Source organism: Sparus aurata, chromosome 4 (assembly GCF_900880675.1).
Source record: "Sparus aurata chromosome 4, fSpaAur1.1, whole genome shotgun sequence".
NCBI classification, from domain to species: domain Eukaryota; kingdom Metazoa; phylum Chordata; class Actinopteri; order Spariformes; family Sparidae; genus Sparus; species Sparus aurata.
Genome location: NC_044190.1, coordinates 28,617,788 through 28,640,608, shown reverse-complemented (window position 1 = coordinate 28,640,608; position 22,821 = coordinate 28,617,788). Strand labels below are relative to the sequence as shown.

General features: G+C 41.1%; 2 protein-coding genes across 2 annotated transcripts in view; one reads left to right on the top strand and one right to left on the bottom strand.

Moving 5' to 3' along the window:
• Positions 1-502: 502 nt before the first annotated feature.
• Positions 503-15,607, bottom strand: immp1l (inner mitochondrial membrane peptidase subunit 1). The gene is made up of 6 exons (XM_030415393.1): positions 15,476-15,607; positions 7,395-7,505; positions 7,189-7,277; positions 6,816-6,942; positions 1,216-1,326; positions 503-657 (listed from the first exon to the last, which is right to left on the bottom strand). The coding sequence occupies exons 2-6, from the start codon at positions 7,497-7,499 to the stop codon at positions 577-579; spliced, it is 513 nt and encodes a 170-aa protein (XP_030271253.1). The 5' UTR covers positions 7,500-7,505; positions 15,476-15,607; the 3' UTR covers positions 503-576.
• Positions 15,608-15,614: 7 nt separating this feature from the next.
• Positions 15,615-22,821, top strand: part of elp4 (elongator acetyltransferase complex subunit 4) — a 56,407-nt gene continuing 49,200 nt past the window's right edge. The window contains exons 1-2 of the mRNA XM_030415392.1: positions 15,615-15,838; positions 17,543-17,578. Coding sequence (XP_030271252.1) covers positions 15,661-15,838; positions 17,543-17,578 — 214 coding nt within the window. The 5' untranslated portion in view covers positions 15,615-15,660. The remainder of the gene's footprint in view (positions 15,839-17,542; positions 17,579-22,821) is intronic.

The following is a 22,821-nucleotide window of genomic DNA, read 5'->3' as shown; positions in this document are numbered from 1 at the left end:
TTTGAGGGAATGAGACAAGTCTTTGCCGAGGTCATCCTTTGTATATTTTGACAGATATGCCTGTTTAAAGCACATATACAAACATGTATATGTGTGCTTAGGTGCCTTCAGAAGTAATTAAATTAAACTATTATATTCCACCACAAGTAGCCGTCCTGATACGTGTAATGTTGGACAGAAGTTGGTCCTCAGTTGTTGATTTCAAATGTAATCATTTGTGTGTCTTATTACTGAACGAGCAGGACATGAACCTTGTGCATTTCATCTTTGCGTCTGCCCACTCTCTGCCATTAGCAGCTCTGCAGAGATGCAGCTTTACTCACCGATCACGCAACGCTGATCCTACAGTGCTGAGCAGCTACAGCCAACACACCGTAAGCCCCTGATGACAAGGCCTATAAAACAGTCAAATCCAGAGTGTATGAGTGTTTTGTCTGAAAAGGAATCTGCCTTTAACCTAATAGGCCTGAGTATGATTAACTACAATTAACACAAGAGAAACAATTTAATAAATATCAGCTTTATTCAAAAATGACTGCAAACAAAGTAACGTACGGTACAAACAAAGTGAATGAGTCAATCTGAGTCACTCTGAGTTTTAATGATCCGTCTGGTTGGGCTTTCACTCAGGGTCCCGACACTGTGCGGCGGCCAGAGCTGTATAAGACAATGGGTGCGGAAAAACAATGAGTTAAAAGAGACGTAAAGCTCGCATAATAACAAGATAAATGACGTCCATCCGTTTTGTACAACACTTTATCGCTCTTCTTGGACACATTTGCTAACGTGGCATTTAATGATGTGTTTGACTCCATAGAAGATCTTGTTATTTCATCAGCTGTCGTAATAGGGCCTCCAGTGGAGTGCCGCCGTCCAATCAGATGGACAGAAGGTTGGCTGACCTGTTTCCAGGGTCGTGGCTGCTATGACATCCAGGGACATGACAACACAGCAGAATGGAAAGCTAGACAATATGTTGTCCAGGCTTTGGTCAATCAGACACACTTGCTTTGAACTTCTAACTGACTCATGTCTCTGAATTATGCTTATAAATGAGCATATTGGACTTATACAAATAATGAACAAATAATAGATGGCTCAACACTGTCAGAGCCCGTATACGAGAGGTTTAAAACTAGATTCCTGATTTTGCAAAATAACAAATTTCTTTAAAAAATAAAAACTTGACAACACACAGTACACCTCCTCTGTTACCTTTAAGCAAACACGCCCTCGGATGAGGGCATAGGGAATTGGGCCATAGCTCCTTGAGTCACTGGAATTCCTGAGGTTATCCCCTTCTAGCCATACGTGGCCTTTCGGAACCTGAAAAACACACACACGGAAAGAGAGCCAAGAATGATTTGTACACGGTTTTACCCTGAAACGAAAGAACCAAATACAACGACAAATCTGTGCAATTACCTAACTTTAACATGAAAAAGTGAGCTGACCTATAACGTAGTGAGAATGCACCTTAACCCCACCCCCCTACCCCCAACGACTCGCCTAAGCCATCCCTCTCTCCTCAGCCTATCTTAACATCAACCTGCCTGTCCCTCTTTAACCCTGAACCGTCTTAGGAGAGGGGTCATGGGTAACGGGCAGGGTCGAGGGGGATTTAGAAGAACTTCAAACGGGGTCATTAGGCTGTTGGCTGAGATCTGCGCCCCTCTTACCCAGGGAGGGCAGAGCAAAAGAGGGGCCTGAGATATCTGGGCAGAGAGAGAGAGAGAGAGAGAGAGAGAGAGAGAGAGAGAGAGAGAGAGAGAGAGAGAGAGAGAGAGAGAGAGAGAGAGACAGAGGGAGACAGAGAGAGAGACAGAGAGAAAGAGAGGGAAAGAGGGAGCTATAGAGGGCTTAGCTGTGGCTAGCAGCAGTGTCCAAGGGTCTCCACCGCGGTCCGACCTGCCAGTGGGGCGGTCATCCAAGCGGGCTCTAATTCACAGTGACACCAATTATGATTAATCTCATCACTTTAGGAGAGTAGGCTTGTCAAGGCCCTAATTAAGTGCGCTGTCCCCCCTATATGTGCAGACAGGATCAACAACACATTATATTGTCATAATGGGCATCACAATCCACGAGTCTATTTTTGTGTTGCCTAACTTTTTAACGGCAAAAGTCCTCTGGAGGAAAGAGAACAACATGAATAAAGAATATTCTCCCTGCTGAGGTGACGTCACGTCTTCTTCGCCTCTGCTCGTATTCCTTATTTTTCCGATCACCCGACTCTCTGATTAGAGTCTTCGGTCCTACTGTGAGATGCTGTGTTTTGTTTCGTATTCGATAATTGAGACAGATGATGTGACATAATCACGAGCCAATGACATGTTGACCTAACATGAGGTAAACAACTCGATGAATAACGACGACACAAATGAATATCATTAAAGGAGTCATCTGAGAACCATATGTCAGCATGCTGGATTCCCACCATTACACCTCATTAACATGGTAACATATGCTGGCTCCCAAGCACAGGAAGAAGAAACACCACCATTTGTCATCTGCCAAACCAGAACCCCCTGTTTCTCCTCATCTTCTATTCAGTAAAAAAAATAATCATCTCCAGTGTGCTCATCCCAAAGACGTAGAGGGTTGATCAATAATTTCGGTAGCTTGATTTAAAAAAACGAAAGAGCTTTTACTCGTCGCTCTTGACGTCACTTTTTGTTCTGTCTCCGCCCTCGTCAAATCCCCATGAAGGTCAATCAATCTGATCGTCTGAGGCAGAGGTAAGCATTTTGATCTGGAGTCCCCATGAAACAACTGACCTCATGTGGAAACCCGATCCTGAGTAATGACAAAAGTACTTGAAAGATCAACCAGGCCTAGTTTCAGAAAAGTGAGAAAGTGAAGAGGTCTGAAACTTGACCTGCGTACTGCGGTCAGAACGAGAAGAAAAGCTTATGCATATCACCTTGCAAGTTGCAGGTGTGCGAACAGGGGGAAAAGAAAAACAGCAAGTCAAAGGCAAACTTCTGAATTAAACTGGGGTGATTCAAGGCAGCGGTGTAACCAGATACTGCCCCGTGCTTGACTCTGCTTTCTAAAGACAATGGCTGTTTCAAGCGCCTGTAAGTTGCCATGACTTGATTATTTTGCATGCACATAAAGTGTTCAAAAAAGTAAAAGATGTAACTTTTAACTTCTAAAACTGAATAGGCCTTTGTTAAACATTTTGTTACCATTGTTCAAACCCAGAAAAATCTGTAATTGTATTCAAGGTAACGGAGCATTTCATTTGATTGACTGTCGCTATGACTACTATGTCAGAGGATGTGTCAAAGGAAGTCAGCAAACGTGACTCAACATGCCATAAAACTTTGAGACATTCCCTCGTCTGCGAACCTGATTTCATCCCAAGTCACGTCGGATAGATTTCAACCCAATCACCAGAGGATATGTTGGCAATGTACATTTCTGCAAACCATGGATATGCTGGATCTTTATGTTTGATATGTTGGTTAAATTTCGAATTTTATGTTGTGACAACACTGTGCTTATGGTTTAGTTAGGTTTAGGCAACCCCCACTTGATTAGGGTTATGTGACTGCAGAAACTGTCCCTACATGTTGTTAAAATGACCAGTTTTTTGGCTGCAAATTGTCCCAATAACTCATTTAAAATACCCAATGATCACACGCCTACAAATGTCAAAACTTTTGACAGTTTCTCGCTTGGCAATAGTCTCGTCTAGCTGTATCGCCAAGTCAGCTCAAATGATGTTAATGTGAATGTGATATGACAAGTGTAGAACTGTTGTTACAATATGTATGGAACACACATTTAATGTATCTGTGGTTTGAAGAAACATACGATGGCAACACTTTATTCTGGCGACTGGGATGCAGATTTTCATCAGCAATGGTGGTCGTTTGACAGAGAAGACTCCCATGATCTCACGCTACTTCAAAACATCATCAAACTACCTCTTTTGCTTTCATTGTTTTGATTGAGAGACAGCAAAAACATACACAGGGAGTTTAAGAAGGTTCTCTGTAGACACACAAATCTACAAAAGAAACTGTGTCTAACCCCACAGATTTCCGAAGATCCGGGTAAGCCCAACACAAAGTTATAGTCACTTCACACTCTGCTGGCAGCTCTGGCGTGACGGATGGCAGAGATTGCACCCATCCTGTGGTTGTAGGCTGGCTCGATGCGAGGCATTGTGTACCTGTCAGAGACGTGTCGAGAAGCACTGAAACCTGAGCCCTCTCCTCACGGTGGAGGTGTGTTGTTTAACAGCCAAACCATTACAGTGCTCATTATGTTAACATGATTGAGGCAGTGAATTATGTTCAGCTTAAATACATACAGGCTTATCGAGTTCATCTTTCACCGTATTACTCTGTCAGTGTTTACTGCAAAGAACAAAACGTATAGGTGCACCTCATCTCTCTCTCTCTCTCTCTCTCTCGCCCTTCTTGCTATAATATTTGGGATCAAGTGTCATTGTTTTGACACAATAGCTCAGACACAGAAATGATTCCTAAAAGGTGACAGGGCAATTAGTCTGCTGTTGGATCGCCGAGGATGGAGAAGACCCTGCCTGTCTGTCAGAGCAAAAGAGGAGGTGATGACAGGGTCTAACGCCGCCTTCCAAAAATTCATCTTTACAGGTCCACCCACAATGCCTCACACCATCCTAATAGTCACACACAAATACCCTCTGGGGGACAAAAAAAAAACTCCCCAAGGGAACCCAAACATTTATGTGAACAGTGGGTATTTTCTCAGTTACCTCAAACGCTGTCACACAAGGAAAGTGATGTTGCTCCTGGGAGTTAAAACCATTAACACGGCAAAACGTATATTTAGGCTGCATGATATTATTTTTTTTAAATGGTATGTGACAATCAGCTTTGTGAAGTCTAACACAGTGGTTATTTCAAGCTTCCCTTCTGCTTTTGTTTGTGAAACTTTCCTGTATCTTTTAAAGATGTAGTGGAAGGAAAATCAAGAGACAGGCTCACTCGCTATGCCTATAAATGCAGTCTGGACAAGGGGGGATCCATTTCAGAGCGCATCCCGAAAACAAGACGAAAAAGGAAAAATAGAATTTGTTTTTCTCTCCATCTCACTACGCATAATGCATAACAACGGCAGCTCCTGTCATCCACCATATACCAAAGAAAACCAGCTACATTTCTAGTGCTAGTGAAAAAATACTTTTCTTTCCTTATATTTGAGGTTAACAAATACCACTATCAGACCTGCAAATATTTACTGTGCTTTAAAAATAATCATTTGATCAGATAGAATACATAGAAAAAGCATTTTGGATTCAAACCATTTGGAAAGTCGATGGGTCAATTCAATATGATGCCACAATGTCTGGAATCAAGACTTTTTCAAATGAAGCACTTTTACATTTTCAAAAACAAGTATTTCAGCAGCATGTGTGACTCAAAATCAGAGAAGTGAAAAAAACAACAGTCAGATGTGACACTTTGGCTCATCATTTCAGCTTTTTAAAGCAACATGTGACTTTTACTTTTGCCTAAAATAAACAGCTTCAAAATAATTTTGATGGTGAAGTGTCTTGTAATCGGGTGAATGGTGTCTCAGCCCCTCCGCCCGCTATCACTTGTTTCTGTGTTTCTGGAGTTTTGTGTTTGTAATTAGCTCCTATATTGCACTCAGAAACTGTGGGGGGCACAAAGTCACACAAAATGCCATTTTCTGCATTATGTTGCTTTAATGTGGCAAATGAATCCATGTATGATCTATGGTTGAAGAAACATACTGTATGCTACCTAGAAATTGTCATTTATTGATTGGTTTAGGATGTGTTAAGTGAAGGAGCATCCACATTGAACGGAAGTCAATAAGCTTCATTGTCAACTTGATGGACCAATCAAAATATTGTAGCTGTCCACCTAATGGCAAGTTTAAAAGTGACTCAAATTTCTGTCACTACATCCTGGAACCGGAACCACAACACAAAGATGTCACCTATTACAAGTTCAGTCCTCTGTATGTGGAGGTGAAGCTAGCAGAAGAGGAAACCTCTTTATTTCCTGTTTGATTTGTTGAATGACACTTACAGGCTTGGCCTTATGCTATGTTTGGTTGAACTCATCCAACAGCCTGTCCATAGTCTGTACAATACACAAGACATTCAAAAACATGCAACATAAATGCAACCTTTGGTTCGCGGACGTATGCGCGCACATACACACACACACACACACACACACACACACACGCATACTCTCTCTCTCTCACACACACACACACACACACACACACACACACACACACACCTCCGCCCACCCATCAGTCTGTCCACTCGGCTGGCACTAACTCTAACAGGCTTCAGAGAGATTGCAGGCCTGAGCTGTGGGCGTTGGGGAGAGTAGTAATAGAAAAGCAATGACAGTGGTTTCAGCAGCAGAACCCCTGCTCACTCTCTGGTTTTATCACTGTTCTGAGGAAATATAGGTGTTGTCAAAAGCTGATATTTTGACCAATGACACAAAATGGAGGTGTGCGGTCGAAAAATGTAAACAACTATGATAGTATATAGACTGTGGTACAAACACACACAAAGAAAACCAAAAAACCGAGGGATGGTTTGCATTATGCATAGAGCTTCTTCCAAACTGTAACGTATTGTTGTCTTCATTTATTCTCTATTTTACTGGACCTTCTTAACCTTTTATCATACAAAGAGACTCTAAGTTGTTGTAAGCGAACAACTGTCACCAGCCTTACCTGGTTAAGCAAGTAATCACAGGAAGTATAAGAAGACACCTCAAATCAAAAGCATCAAATATAAACCAGTAAAATGTAAATATACTCACATATGTGTGGGTCTTGAATAAATCTGATGGGCCACTTGTGCACACCTTGTCACCTTCCAATCCAATTACCCTTTTACATATGTTCATATTTGGGTCAAATGGACTCTTGGCAATTATTATATCGCCCCTGAAAAAAACACAGCATTTGTTACAACTCAAGGTGCATTCATGTTATATTATATAATACAATATTTTGCATAATCTATGATATATGTTTGTAGGACAATTGCAACAGTTCTTTTCCAAAAAAGAAAAGATATTAGATATTATTTTTTTTCCTAAAAAAAAATATATATATATGTATCTGTGTTTCTGCATATTCAACATGTGCCCTCTTTGAATCACTGTTATGTCTTGACTGACTGGAACCCACTTTTTTATTTTGAACAGATTACGACTCATGCGTTCAGAGAAGACAACATCATGGTTGACAATGGTGGGCTCCATGGAAGGACCAGAACACTGAAGCAAAACACAAAAAACAGAAAAAAAATATTATTTTGTGTGCATCGCTTAATTAATATAAGAAGAGGGGAAACAATGATTGGTCAATAATTCTGTAATAAGAACAATACGAACCACCACTACTTCTCCGACGTATTCAAAGGCACAATGTGCAATGCAGCCGTATTGGATTGTGTAGCCCACAAACCCCAAGGTTTTCCCTAACACACGGCGGAACATCTCCACCTGCAGCACAAAACACAACCATAGGTTAGGGCATAATGTCAATGTACATAGTTGTTAAATGCCCTATACATGCAGTTGCGAGGAAAAGTTACAGTGTCTGAGCCATTTATGGTAGGCTCACGTCGTTCACAGGATTTCTAAAAACAAAAACAGTTTGGAGTTTAATTCTTAAAGGTGTGAACAAGCTTGTCACAGTTGGCCTACTGCTAAAATGGCACATTCCCTGGTGTTTCATTCTCAGAGGCTGAGCGGCCAGTTCACAGCCGAAAACTGCCCTGAACTTTGATCCCGTGTAGGATGGACCAATCAACACCTTGCGATCAGGTGACGGACAAACACAGAAGCTGTGACATGTCCGACCGAGCAGCCCTGCACCGTCTGCGGCTAGTCCCTGACACTGCGCTGCCTCCTCTACCACCACAATCATTAGAGCAGTTATCAACTTCTGTTAGCACCATAGAAACACAACGACACCCCTTGCACCCAACCACACACCCGCCCGCCCTGCAAACACTCCGTCGCACCAGCACACACAAGGACAATCCGCGTGTCTTCTGAGCAAACATCCCGGACACACTCAGGTTATTGACTTTTACTCAAGCTGCAACCTGTTGGACGGACAGAAGAAAGTAAGTCAATCTTTACACACTCATGCACCTGCACACACACACAAACACACGCACAGTGTGACAGTGTGTTTAGAGAAGAATAGATACAGCTTGGCTTTAGAGGTTAGTCTGCACTTCAAACATTTTAAGCTCAGGCCGCTGTCCTGCCAGTCCACTGCAGGGTAAAGAAATCTTTTTCTCTGTCTCCCCGATTCCTTCTGTCTCTTTCCCTCTTTCTCGCTACATGTCTTCTCTCCCTCCCAGGGTATTATTAACAAAAGCAAGCAGAGCGGAAACCAAAGCCCCAAATCCTCAGAGCTCTGGGAATGACTTCCCAAAGATGGACACGGATTAGACCCCCAATTTCTCCCTTGCCCCGCCACCTCCACCACCAACCTCCCCCCTTTCTCCCCAGGTCCCCAACAGACCGGGTGTCAGGTGGCTCTCCCAGCCCTGCCAAAGGTGTTACCCCTAATCCCATTACCCCCCTCCACTCTTCTCACACACACACACACACACAAACACACACATACACACTGCTCTCCCATTCATGCCAACTATATTCCACCTTTTAAACCCTCTATCTATTCTTTCATCCCAAGCACGGTTTGTCTCTCTGGCCCATTCGCCATCATCTCTGATCCAAAAAAGACCAACTCGCCTCTTCTCTCTGTTTCCTGATCTCCACTGGCAACCCTCTGCTTTTTGCCGCCACGGCGAATGACAGCACTCGAGCAGGTGAAGGGGGACATATATACGCTCAGTGCAGGGCCCAAATGAAGTGCCCCCTTCCAGTCACAGCCTGCTCTGGTCTCTTGTTCCGTTCCACGGGAACTATAAACTGAGTCCTCCCACAGCTGGTACAATAACACCTCTGGCCCTATAATTCCTCTGTTGGGAAGCAAGTGGTCTAAAGGTTAATGTGAATCTCAGGTCTGCACTAAGGTGACACGTTCAGCTCTATTTGTCTTGCTCTCAACTGCCTCCACCAGCATCCCTGTCACTGGCGTGCTGTAATGCACACGCAGACATGATCTCACATGTGCTCTTCCTTCTGCTGGGCCGTGGATCACGAATCCCTTTTTGCTACCACTCGTTCGCAAAGCACAGTGGACAGCCTCCCTTACAGCTGCCCTCATATCTCTGTTTCAACCCCCCCCCCCCCCCCCCCCCCCCCCCCCTCCTCCATTCCAGCGTGCATTCATCATAGGTAGGGATTAAGGGACTTTGCATAACAAGATCACACAGCCAGTGACTGATATCAAGAGAGTCCATATGCAGCCGCCTGGTTTTCTGAGGCACCCTCTGTCATTGATATTGTGTGTCTGTGTGTGTGCGCATGTGGTGTGAATGTGCACAGACAATAGCATTACCTATGTGTTTCATAGAAAGTGCATATATGAGCTGCAGTGACTCCTCTGGGAGTCACAATGAGGTGGACATCCACAGAGACCTCTGATTGGATCTTTATTACCTCTAATTCCCCCGAGCACAGAGTCAAGGCAACCCACACTATCTCTTGCCCCTAATACCCAGCCCATATGTGTGTGTTGGGGACTACCAACATTAATTGAATGCTGTATAACAGCTGTAAATTAACACAAAGTCTCTCTGCTAATCCAGGATTACACGCTAAACATGTTCATGGGAAAACAAAGAAAGTCAGCACAGCCCTCTCTGCAGAACCATCTGTGGCCACCGGCCTCCCGTGGTCACAGCACAGCGCTACAGTGGGGAAGAGAGGGGGACCCTGAATGAATAGCTGCCGATGGAAACACATCATTGTGTGTTTAACTCTCTGATCCTCTTACTGATTCACTCGGGGCAGAGGGATCACAAGTTGATGAATGAATTTTTTTTTTTTTTTCAGTGAGCATAAAGTGCAGCATTGGTGAGGCTGCATGTCGCTGTGTCCACACAGCTGTCAAAACTATTTTGTGTGTACAATTTGAGCCACAGCAAAAATAAAATGTAAACAGGGTGTCAACATAAATGAAGAGGCTCTCTGAACGTGTCCACAACAAAATAGTCTCACAAATATGATGTGTGTGTGTGTATATGAAGGCAATGAAATGAAATGTTCCTAACTGTAAATATTGAACATACTGGAATCTATAACATTAAACACTGTCCAAACAAATAATAAGAAACATCTTTGGTGCAATAGTTAGGATGCATTGTTAACATTAGTAACGGATGCTACTAAGTGCCACTAAAAAATGTCTTTTGTTGCACCAGTGCACCTGATATTCAGCAGGTCAGATTAAAAACAAAATGAAGAAAAAAATACATTTTGTGTCCTTAATGTGCTGTGATTTAAATCAAGAAAAAAACCACCTTTATTGCTGTTAACAACCACTGACATAATTTGTTTAGAAATTAAATCAATATGCAGTTTGTTGTTTGTTAAATTATGTAACATCTAAATGTTAGACACACCAGTGCAACCAGCATTAAACATTGGCCTTGAGCCTTGAGGAAGTGCAAATTATGTCAGTATGTTTTAAATGTGTACATCAGTAAATAATCATGAGTTTAGGTGACTAATATTTCTTGGGATTGCACACATCTCAAGAAATGGCCTTGGCAATATTCTTATATTGAGGGAAATTGAGGAATTAAGGTTGTGATTTAAAGATAACTACTAATAACTCAATAACATCGATATATCTTATTGTATTACATTATAGTGTGTGTTTTATATTGTTCGGTCTCTATTGTCTTATACATATTTATTGCTGGGTTTGTGTTTGTACTGTAAGTTTGTGTATTTGTTGTTGACTCTAATGTGTCTTAACTGGGGCTGTGTGGCATCAGTCAATGTTACATACTTGTCCCTACACAAATAAACATTACATAAAAAAGCAAATATAAAAAAACATTTCCACCATTATTTACATACTGAAAAAATTATTTTTCTTTGGAACAGCCAGTTTCATTCCAGTTCTGCTAATTATTATTGTATTACTTCAGCTAAACGTAGAAAGAGCATGCAAAAAAATCAATTAAATTGAAAATAAAGCAAAGTCAGATGCACTAAATCAAAATTGACACCTTGTTAAACACACATTATTGACTCCATAGAGAAATATTCAAAAAGGAATTACTTCTGCTGGTCTCAAGAGATTTGAACCTGCCATTGGCTGAGTAGTGTTAATTGATATACATGGCCATTCTATTAGGACCACAAAGAGAATCTCAATCCAAACAGCACATAAGGGCCTTTGCAGTGGACTCCTTACACAACTAAATTAGGAAAACATGGGCTGAGAGAGAGCTGGGCAACAGGGGGGCTAAGAGGCTTACAAGCCCCTTGTCAGATATTCGTCTTCTCCCTGAGGATCCCAGATGGAAGGGAGTCTGGAGGAGCAGGCAGCACCGGAGTGGGGACGAGTCCCACCTCTGATGTCCTCCTCTGGGCAGCAGAAGGCAGGGGAGGGTGAGGCATTAGTCCTGTTGCGCAGAGCTTGATTTGATCTTAATAAGAGCTATAAAAGGAGGAGGTAAGGCAACCAGGGGGGTCTGTTTCAACTATCAGTCCAATCAGAGATAATCCTTCTGATTTAGACACAGGCACCTGGCCGGATGGAGAGTGACAGATGTAGAAGTCCCAGTCACAGGGAGTGCTATGTCTAGCCCCCATCTTTTCTAGGTCTGCCTATGATCAGAGGCTTAATTGAAGCAACTGATCTCCATATTGCTCTTTTCATTGTTGCTAACGGCAACACAGCCGTGAAACAGCTGAGCGAGGTTACTATTTGAGGAGCTGAGGGTTTAAACCTCTAATCAATGGGTCAGCCAGAGCAAATAATAGCCAAGTGATATGAATACAACTGCTATGAATTGAAAGGAAGTGTGGGTTGACAGAGTCCCCAGCCAATTACATAGGATGGAAAAATCAGCCACTAAGCCTTATTGTATTGACCAGAAGCAAATGCGTTGTGCTGGCCTGGTGCTGAGAGAATTGAGAGATCTTATCTGTTGTTGTATCGGAGTGACAAAGGAGTTTGTGTTTAGTATTCAGCAGCTCATGACAAAGCCTGATGTATTTTAACACTAGCTAACGACAGACACCTCGAGCAAGAAGCAAACCTTTCTCGGATTTCCTTTCGTTCTGTATAATGCAGTTTTTCATAGTCTGCTTTCCTATCCTATAGGTCATGCTAAATATGGCTGTTTAAATTTCATGCGACAAAATCTCAGGAAATCAACATAAAGCTGTTAAAAACACGAGATGTTGAACACATGGAACAAGTTCAATGTTAGACTAAATTAACTGTGCACAAAACCAATCCTATGCTTATTGTACTCGTGTCCTTAGAATATTACTTTACTTTCAAGGCTAACAAAACAAATATGGTGCATGTTGATGACAATCTCGCATCCCCCGGACACAAGAAGTCGACTGCTCCTCGCAGCTCCGCACCGATGGCAGAATTAGACAGAAGAAACCAAAACAGCCTGACCAGGAAAGGTCTGACATGTTATGACTGCCGCCATTATATAGCTCAATCAGATACAGAGACCGATAACACTGACAAAAACATGGCAGAAAAACACACACGTGCACAGATGAAAAGTTATTTTTGTACAATTAGGCTGCTGTGTTCACACCACCGCATATTGAATTGTGCCATGAAACTCAAAAGGTCAAACTGGTATTTAAAAGGGGCACTATGTTGTTTGGGAGAAGAGATTCAAACTCAGAGTTTTAATACGACAATATTAATGAGGTAATTATACAAACTCAGGAATATAAATTTTTTCCATAACTGAATAAACAAGCTGATCACAGAGGGAAAAAAAGGCTCCCGGAACACTGTTTGAAGCTAGAAAGGTGGCAGGGTCCGCCAAAAATTAACAAAGTAAAACCGTATGAAATTGTACATGTATTTGTATATTCAGCTTATTCAGTCCTGAAAAAGAAGAGCGTTTGTTTATTCGGCATACTTATTTAGGGATTCAAAAATATCAGTCAATGAAGATCTTTCCCCAAAACTACGTAGTTCACCTTTAAATGGACTGCAAATAGAGGAAGTGGAGAAAGTTTCCGGAGCAACGCACACCTACATCATGCACGTTGCCCTGCTGCAGCAGACTCTTCCTCCTATCTGAGATGCAGGTCAGTCAGCGCATCTTATTTGGCTCATATAGGCTTTCCACAATGCCTAGTGTTGTCAGTCATGATGTATTCCCTTGGTCTCCTGTCAGCACATATAAATTTCAACAGTGCTGTCAAAACAGCAGGACTGCCTCCGCTGAGAGCATTTGTAAAGTGAGCAGTTGGGCTATTGCTTCCTCTGGAGCCCTTACAGTATCCTGTGATCTCGGGCTGCCTCTGGCCTCTCTCTGCCACACAAAGCTTTTTTACAGCTGTCTTAAGGATTACTCTGATCTCGCATCAGTCAGCCAGTATTAATAGTGGACATTACGCAGTATAAAAGAAATCCCCCCCCCCACCACCACCAGCTATTTGCCTAATCTGACAGAACATGTGAAGGAGGTCTCCATCTACAATACGCATTTCTCACAGCCGGCATTTTGACTTGTTACTATTAACATTTTTGGTAGCTCGGTTCCATTCAAGTGTGCAATGTCAGTGTGAGCCAGCATGCACAATATAAGAAGCTGTAACCAAAACGGCTCAATGGAATTTATCCATCATTCATTTTATTATTAACACATGCGCTTTTCTTAATGTCACATGTGAAACTGTCTCCTATGAAAAAACGTCCATTAGCTCCTGAGATCGCCGCATTACATTTAAGCATAACAGTTTCTGTTCATGTTAGTGATCTTGGCACAAAGACTGGTAATCACAGTGTGCTCAATTATTTTTAATAGATTTCTACTGTTGCAATACTTGAATTTGTGATGTAAAACAGGCTCAGACCCTGAGACACAACTCAATCAGCATTATATAAAATGTAATCACAAAACCTAAAATTTTTTGTTTGCTTAAAATAGAAATTTGCTCAAAATGGAACAGCTACATAATATTTGTTTCCCTTTTTTTCCTTTTCTTTTTAGAGAAGAGTATAATTTGGTCCAAAGGCTCCAGGGAGGGAAGGTATTACCAGTTATATGAATCTAAAAATGAAAATGCTGAAAGTTCATCATCATGTCACACTCAGACAAATTATTGTAGAGCAAATATAAGCCGGAATAAGCTGTTTTAGCATTAGCAACTCTCAGCCTATAGCGCTTGTCACTCTCAACTTTAAAACTGAGAGTGCAGTTCAGGAGATGCTGGTCTGTCCACAGCTTTCCTTGAGCTGCAGTCACATCCTACTGGATGCTTGCAGTGCTGCTAGGATCTCCCTCTCAACTTTAAACCATGAGCCCTCCAAGCTGAATGTAATGGGGAAGTGCAAATATGCACATTTGTAATAATTTACAGAGAGCTGCTCCCACGTGCACAGGCACATGAAGCTGCTCTACATTATGATGCTGGTATACAGCTGCAATCGATGACCTATTTATCACATCATACTACATTATCTAAGACCTACAATGGCCTAAGGATCTAAATTAGTTGACTGAGAGATTAACTTATTCTGTTTTTACAAAGGCCAGGCCTTTACAGAGAATAGAATAGAATAAACTAAAACAGAACAGAGATAGGACAAATGATCAATGCAGCATTTTAGACGTACTCTCTTGCAGCACAGCAATAATATATGTTTATATTATGGATGAACGATATATACATATCGGACAGATAATTCATCAGCCCAATGATGGAAAAGTTACATTACTGGTTAACAGCAGATAAACACTCAGGTGTTTATGAAAAAACCTAAAAGGTTGGTAAAATATTGGTAAGTATATCTGCTGAAAATTCATAACTTCCACTTCCAAATAGTCTACTTACTGGCTGTTATAGCTGCTTTACAATTTACATACAGATGTGAGTATGTTTCTCATTTCCATACTGCTGTGTGTGTTAAAATCAGATTAAATCAGTTTTTGAAATTTCTGTGACACTTAAAGCACTCCATAATGCATGGCAGCAACTTAGTGTACGACTGATTGATGCCTTTTGGACATAATGTACCCACTCATAATAGAAGAGAATACAACATTGAGCGTTCAGCTCATCAACGATACGAACAGTTGTAAATGAATTTAATTAAACTCTGAATGCTTCACAAGAGTTGACAGGTGATTTTAAACGAAGTCGGGGTCTGTAATGTTATGCAATGGACCAACAAGGTCACAGTCAAAGCCAGGCGTTAGTTAGGTGACTTTTTATGCATAAATTAGCTGCTGGCAGTTGCCATGAACACATAAACTCAAGTTTATGTAAATCAAATAAATATAGAACAGGTGACTCCTTGAAATCAAGCGCATGTTACTCACCAACAATCTGATTCAATGCTCCGACCATTCACTTGCCATAACAAATTGAACTTCCCTTCCTCTGACAGCGTCCACACGCGACCCCGTAACAATCACTTCCCTCATTGGTCGACGGCAACCAAAGTCTCCGTTGATTGGACGACACGCTCCAAAACACTGACAGGCGTCACCACACTACAAGCAGTATGGCAGCTCCCATGAGCAGTGTGGGTAAACCCTCAGCTGAACGTTCACCGTTCAATACTACGAGTTTTCAGAAGAAAACGAGGAGTAAATTAATCTCCATACCTGGCACCAGACCCTCGGTTCAAAATGGGCAACTCCTAGTTTCGACCGGTGTCACGTCGCTCGACTATCTGCTCGGTCAGTCTGCTGTTGATATTTAATGCTAGTGCTAGCTACACAAGCTAACAGTGTTTCATCAGTGTAAGGTTAGCTAGAAGCAGTAAGGTTGGTTATAAACTACGAGTGTGAGTAAGTTGTCAAAGGGGAAATAAATGAATTGACACAAGATATAGAGTTTTGTCAGGACAGGGCAACCTACTAAAGTATGAGAGATAACGGTAAATTATCATTAGCATAATGGATACTATACAAATATCAGGTATATTTTATGAGAATCTGTACACATACTATAATTTTATATTGAATTGCCTGGCATTATGTTAGCAGTTTGTGTCTGTAGATATATTCCTCCTGAAACTCCTGCCAGAAATATAAAATCCTGAACTCTGTCTTAAGTCACCAAGGACCATATCCATACACTTTTATATCCTTGAATAATCTCAGTGCATTTTGATTTACCAGCTTTCGTAATAGCATATATCAAGACAGCCAAAAAAAACACCTAACAACTCACTTCTTCATAACATGAGATGTATGATTTGTAATATGATACAGCAAAGGATGTGTAGCACAACATGCCTCTTATGTTATGAGCACAGGGGTCAATGGATCTAGCTCAGTTCTTTCAAACTGTAGTGTGACTATAAGGACTTTGTGTAAATGCAATAATGTGCTGTCAGTGTGGTATCTGCAAGTATTTAATGTGAGATATCTTTTTATAGTTGTCCCTAAGCCATTCAAATGTAAAGATCTAATATTATCAAGGAGGAGGTACACTGTAAATCTTTAAAGTTAGGTAAAACACGATTATCCCTGTCCTCACCTTTGTGTTATTTATGGCCATATTTTAAGGTAAGAGGTTCAGTCAATGTTCTACAGCCTGTGTTTCTTGCACATTCAGGTAGTTATCAGCCCAGAGATATTCAGGAAAAAAAGGGGTTTTTTTGTCTTGTCAACAACAATCTATGTTAACATTATGTTATACAATGTTTCTTCTTTATTTGATATGTTAAACATTTAGTATGTCTACTCCATTTCATCTTCACTGTCACATAATTGTCATGTAACTAAGCAACATTTGCAGTTGTGGCATGTCATGTTCTTGTTATCTCCTAGCTTACATTTATTAAAACCTTTCATATCTCATATTTCCTGCCATATGCTGCGCACTGGCACACAGGAGAATGGACACACAGAATCTAGAAACGTTGCTAGATAAATTAAATAAACAAAAACAAGAGACAACTGTGTTGATTGAATTTGATGAAGCATTCACAATTATCAATGACTGGTCTGACATGCTCTTAGCTCACCACTGATTGCTGATTTAATGAAACTTAGACATGTTTATGAAAACATTTCTCCAGATATCCACTTCTTGTGATTTGTGTGTTCATTCGTGACATGTAGCAGTAGAAAAAACACGTGTACATAATGAAATGTATAAATACTTGATTCCGCTTAGCAGCTTTAGTTTCAGTGTCCTGCTGTTGAGCTCATTGTCATGGCTCAGTGGGACACCTGAATACAACAGAGCCGTCATTACTGTTATTAGTAACATCTGTGATTTTCCTACCATGAAAGGTCAAAGTGCCTGCTGCAGAAAAAATCAGACTGGGAGGGAGAGTAAAGGAAGCAGCATTTGGTCGACTTCATTTTGATTCAGAGTGAGACAATGTCTGTAAGTGACTGATATTATTGTTTTTTTATCTTTACAAACAGGTGGTGGGTTGGCAGTTGGAACAGTACTTCTCATAGGTAAGACTCTCACTTGTAATAAACAAGCAACAGAAACACCAAGCAAACAAAAAGGTCACATTAAATGAATCAAATACTTCCTTACTGTGATGAATCCCCTGTTGAAACTGGCTGTTTGAGCATTACATAAGACAGTAAGATATCAATTATCTCAGTTATCTCAATTATTAGTTAGACTTTGCTGTTACCCTCACTAATGAAGCATGAGGTCCCCACTGCATATAGACTGTTTTCCATATAATTAGTACAAATCTACACTAAAAATGTCTGAAAAAGTTTAGCTTTTTTTAAAATATCATTAACAAATAATACACATTATTTCGCACAGTTGACATTTGACTCTTTCAGTTAGCCTTTTTTTTCTTACCAGGCTTTAAGATTAAGTCTCTTGTTTGTTACTGGTTTTTTTTTACCTGATGCCATTTCCTTTCATTTGCTCTGAGAGGAGCCATGGAAGAAAACATTTACAAGTAAAAGAATATGATTGCAATTACCCTGACAGACACTGTGATTATCACATGACTTATGATTTTAGTTGAGAGGAATATAAAAACGATGATGATGTGATTTTTACTGTGGTCTGTTACCAAACAAGCATGTTCCCCTATGCCTGGAGGATATGATTTGCAGGCAGGGGGGATCTCTGTAGCAACAAAATGCTAATTTAGAATGAATGTTGTGACACATTTTAACTTTATAAAAACGATCTTAGTAATATTTCGAGTCATTGTTAGCCCTAGTTACAACCGACATTGCCTTGGTTGACGTCAGTGCATTTGTGTTCAGAAAGACACAATATTAAATACATAAAGCCGAGAACATGCGCGCATTCAAGCCCTCACCCTTTTGGAAAACTCTCACAACCACAACGTCATATAGATTTTAAACATAGACAGTGCATTAACCTATAGCTGAACTGTAGCTTCAGCATACAATCCATATATTCATGTATAGCCAAAAAACCAATGTATCCAAAATATAATTCAATAGCACTTTTGAGCTATTAATACAGTCTGTGTGTTCTTGGGCTCTTTGTGGTTAGCGTATCACTGGTGAGCAGAACGGCAAATAGACCAGTGACCTGAAGGTCTCTAGTTAGAATCCCAGGTGTTCACACTTCCACTGTGATCCTTAATGAATATTCCCGTCTGCAGATGTGTTATCAAAGTTTTTCAGGAGTACATTCAAAGCATGTGTTTTTTCCTGGGGACATAAATGTCTTCCACTGTATCATTATTGTTATTATCAGTCATCATAGGCGAGGCTATATGCAGTGGTAGACAGTGAGGTTAAGGTAGTCTTGTTTCCCCTTGAAGCTGTAATTTGTGTGTAGCAAAGGCCTATACCAACTGATGATATTGCTTTGCCCTTTAATTCACCCCCCCAATCGATGCAGGAGTCAGTGATTATACACTAATGCGTTCTTCCCTTCCATTTTGTGAATCAATGTACGGTTGGTTTCATCTGGTAATGAGAGACACAGTAAAGGTGAAATGCGTGTGTGAGCTCTCTTGTGTTTGTCTGTGAAAGCGCAGTGTGTGTGTGTGTGTGTGTGTGTGTGTGTGTGTGTGTGTGTGTGTGTGTGTGTGTGTGTGTGGGTGTGTGGGTGTGCGTGTACACTGCACTGTCTGTTTTGTTGTGTGGGTGGGTGGGACGGGGGGAGTTTGGAGCGTGTGTTTGTTTGTGTTTGTTTCAGGCAGTCGTCTCCTACAGTCTGCCCCTTTAGCCGTGATGGCCTGTTTGTGAGACACAGACATAAAATTATCAGACTGGTCGTTGTGTGCCTTTGAAGTGTCTTGAGCTGTCCATCCTGATTTGTCAACCAGAGGGGGGATCAGCCCAGTATGGCTGCTGTCTGAAGATCTCTCATCTCCTCTGTTTTTGTAAAAGAAGCAACGAAGCTTCGCAGCTCTTATTATGTTGACTATGTATGGATTCATTCCATTAGTTTAAGTGAATGTGTTTTTCCCTTTAATGTACCATAATAATTACTGCTAAATCAGGCCTAATTGTTTGGCATATTTAAATATTTCAAAGCTTTGCAGAAAACGTGTCTCTTTTTTGAGCACAGTCTAAATGCTTACATAGAAGACTAGAACACATATAATTAAATTAGTTCTTTATAATTATTGCTATGACAAACAAAGCATGCCTTACATATGCTTCAGTAAAACTGTAGGAGATACAATAAGAATGTATATCACCTTGCATTCAAAAGAACGCTAAACTCACTTATTCTCAATAACACTTCAATAGATGTAGGTTGTATTAGATTTATGTAATATATATCGTTATCGTGACATGAGACTATATACAGAGATTTTTTCGATACCGTAACATCACAATATGCCATAAGTGTTGTCTATTCCTGGTTTAAAATGCTGCAGTACAAAGTAAAGTGATGTAACTTTCTACACTTTTCAGATCGTTCTACTTGTCTTTATTTTTGCCTTTACCCACTTTATGTCATTATATCCCTATTAGTTATGATTGTTTATCATAAAATTCATTGTATTCATGTTTTGTGGAAGTACCAATACCCAGTCGTACGATATTGTCACAACAATATTAATATTGAAGTATTTGCTCAAAAATATTGGGATTTGTCACTTAATCCTAGCATATATTCACTGCTTTTGAGGGCATTTCAAAATCTGTAGGTATGGTAGGTATTTATTGTGTATCGAGATACAGCCTAAAAATATTGTGGTATTATTTTATGGCCAATCTGCCCAGCCCCAATTAGGGTGCATGACAGTAACTTCAGTTCAGACAAGATGTTCTTTTTGTGAGAAGGCGATGCTGCAAAAAATCATTATTTTGACAGATATTATGATCTCGATACCATTCAAGATCAGTATGAATGGGGATGCCCACTCACTCAATAAAGCCATCCCCCCCCCCCCCCCCCCCCCCAAAAAAAATAAATCAAATAAATCAAATTAACAAAAATAATTACATGCATTACAGTTTTCACCCAAAAATTTGTTACGGGTGCCTATTAGCTCAGTTGGTCGAGCAAGGCTTTGTCCTTGCGGCGATGGCTCCTGGTTCGAGGCTTGGCCTGGGGTCTTTACTGCATGTCACATTCCCCCCCCCCCCCCCATCCTGTTTCCTGTTATCTCTGAAGATGTCCTATCAATAAAGCCATACAAAAGCCATATAATTAAAAAATATGTTAAAATCATGTGAAATGTGTCAGTGTCTGCACCAAACAAACATGTTCTCTTACATCTGCATCTGGAGTGCAAGATTTTTCAGCCAGGGCATCTCAGCAGCACGACAGTACATCATCATAATGCTGTTGCAGCTACACTGAATTGGATATTGCACAGTGAATTCAATAATATCTCAATAAATTAAAACATGAACAGAATAAAGAGACAATAACAGGCATGTAGACAATAAAACAAGAGGTGAGGCCAAGTCATCTTTCCAAAAATGGCAGGAGCATTTGGTGGAAATCTGCATTTTTTTTTATGCGTCAAATTGTTTTGTCCTTCCATTGCTGTTGATGTTGTTTCTTGTATTGTTATGGATATAGCCATCACTGTGACTTTTAATTTCTTTCTACATATTTTATTTGTGGTATACTTATTGTGTGTAGTTCAGCCTCCTGGCCACTAATTGTCTTTGTAAAGAGTCATGACATTTCACTATGGTTGACTCTATCTTTTAGTCATGGCCTGAGGAAGACCCAGTGTGGGTCCAAACTGGTCGTGTTTTTCCTTTGGTGATTTCTGTACGCTGATATTCCCTAACTAATAAAGGATTGTTAACTACATCCTCGGCTCGGTGTGCCTGAAGTAAGCCTGTGCTCTTCCTTTTTCCAAGACATAACATCATGCTTCAAGTTGAAGCTTAACAATAGAGATATGTCAGACATGTACAGTATATTATCCTAATTTGAATAAAATAACCCATCTTTGTGGCAGCGTTTTCAATGTTGAGTCAGTTATTTTAGCACTCAGCTCTTCGGTAAGAATCTATATATCGTGTACCTGCCGTGTAGCCGAAATTAGTTTAGGCTTCTCAGTATAAATGACGGTACTTCATAGACCAAAGATTCATACAAGGGGGAAAACACTCTGACCTAGATATTTTGTCTCCTCCCCCTGCAGCTTTAGTGGATATGATTCAGGACTCTTGCACTCCCACTCCCCTGTTCGAAGGCAAATGAAGCAGAGGCGTTTCTCTTTTTACCAAATCTTAGTCAGAATAAGCGAAAAAAGACGAAGAAGAAAAAAATCATCCCATGACTGTCCAGAGTGACTGATCTACCTCAAAGATATGACCGTCCCCCACCCCCTGTTGCTCGTATACCCCGCCACCTCCCACCCCCTCCCTTACCCCCCGCCTCAACAGCCTAATGACTCCTGGAGGTTCCATTTGTAAGGCTCCCATAGAAACACAGCCACAATAGGCCCCATCTTGAGAGGGCCCATCTGGGAGTCTTTGTGGGGCCTGCTGAAAGCCACAAAGGCCTGCTGACCTAGAAACCCATCAATAAGAGAACAGGGAGCCCCACCGACAACAAATTGAAGAGCCATGGAATTTCCTGGGCCATCCTGAGTCCGTAGGTGAGGACGTGGACCGGGAACGTGGGAGGGGGGGAGAATTCTCCGGATGTTTGAGGATGACACGTCAGGATGTCATTCCCAAGCTGTCAGCTGTATGCCCATTACCTTTAACTGTCACCGCTGCCTTTGTCCTTGTGCCAACTGTTTGTCATTGTGTTGAGAGGCCTATGAAATCTTTACAAAATGATGATAGTGACAGGAAGCAGCAGTGGCATGCTGGGTAGAGTTATGTGCTCTGCTCAGGGGGGTTTCATGGTGATGATGCAGGCTTTTTTGTGGGTTTTGGGTGTGGAATGGCCGGGTGGCCACTTTGTGTGCACCGAGAAAGGCCACCTTTGGGAAACTATGTAATTCTTCTCTAAATGAGTGTACCCTCTCCCATTGTGTTTAAAAGTCTCTCTCAGAACTTGCCTTTTAACCTACTTTTATGATAATAAATACACCTGATGTTAGTGACACAACAAACCTAATGATGAAGGATGCCACTGCAATCAGAATTCACACAAAAAGCACAGAGATTCAAATGAACTAGATGTCACGAAGCATTTTGAGAACAGGCACTATCTTATCCTACTTCTGCCTCCCCCTGTCAGATGTCCTGACAGCTGGGTACCTTTGAGTTCACAGGGAGGGGTCAGGTGAGTGCTTAAGACAGGTGTCTCA

Bases quoted from the DNA above. Each gene is read 5' to 3' on its own strand.
- immp1l (XM_030415393.1), bottom strand. From the start codon at position 7,499: ATGTTCCGCCGTGTGTTAGGGAAAACCTTGGGGTTTGTGGGCTACACA. The intron at 7,278-7,394 runs GTTCGTATTGTT...GTTTTGCTTCAG, and splicing joins ACGTCGGAGAAGTAGTGGTG to TGTTCTGGTCCTTCCATGGA. The intron at 6,943-7,188 runs GTGGGTTCCAGT...TGTTTTTTTCAG, and splicing joins AATCTGTTCAAAATAAAAAA to GGGCGATATAATAATTGCCA.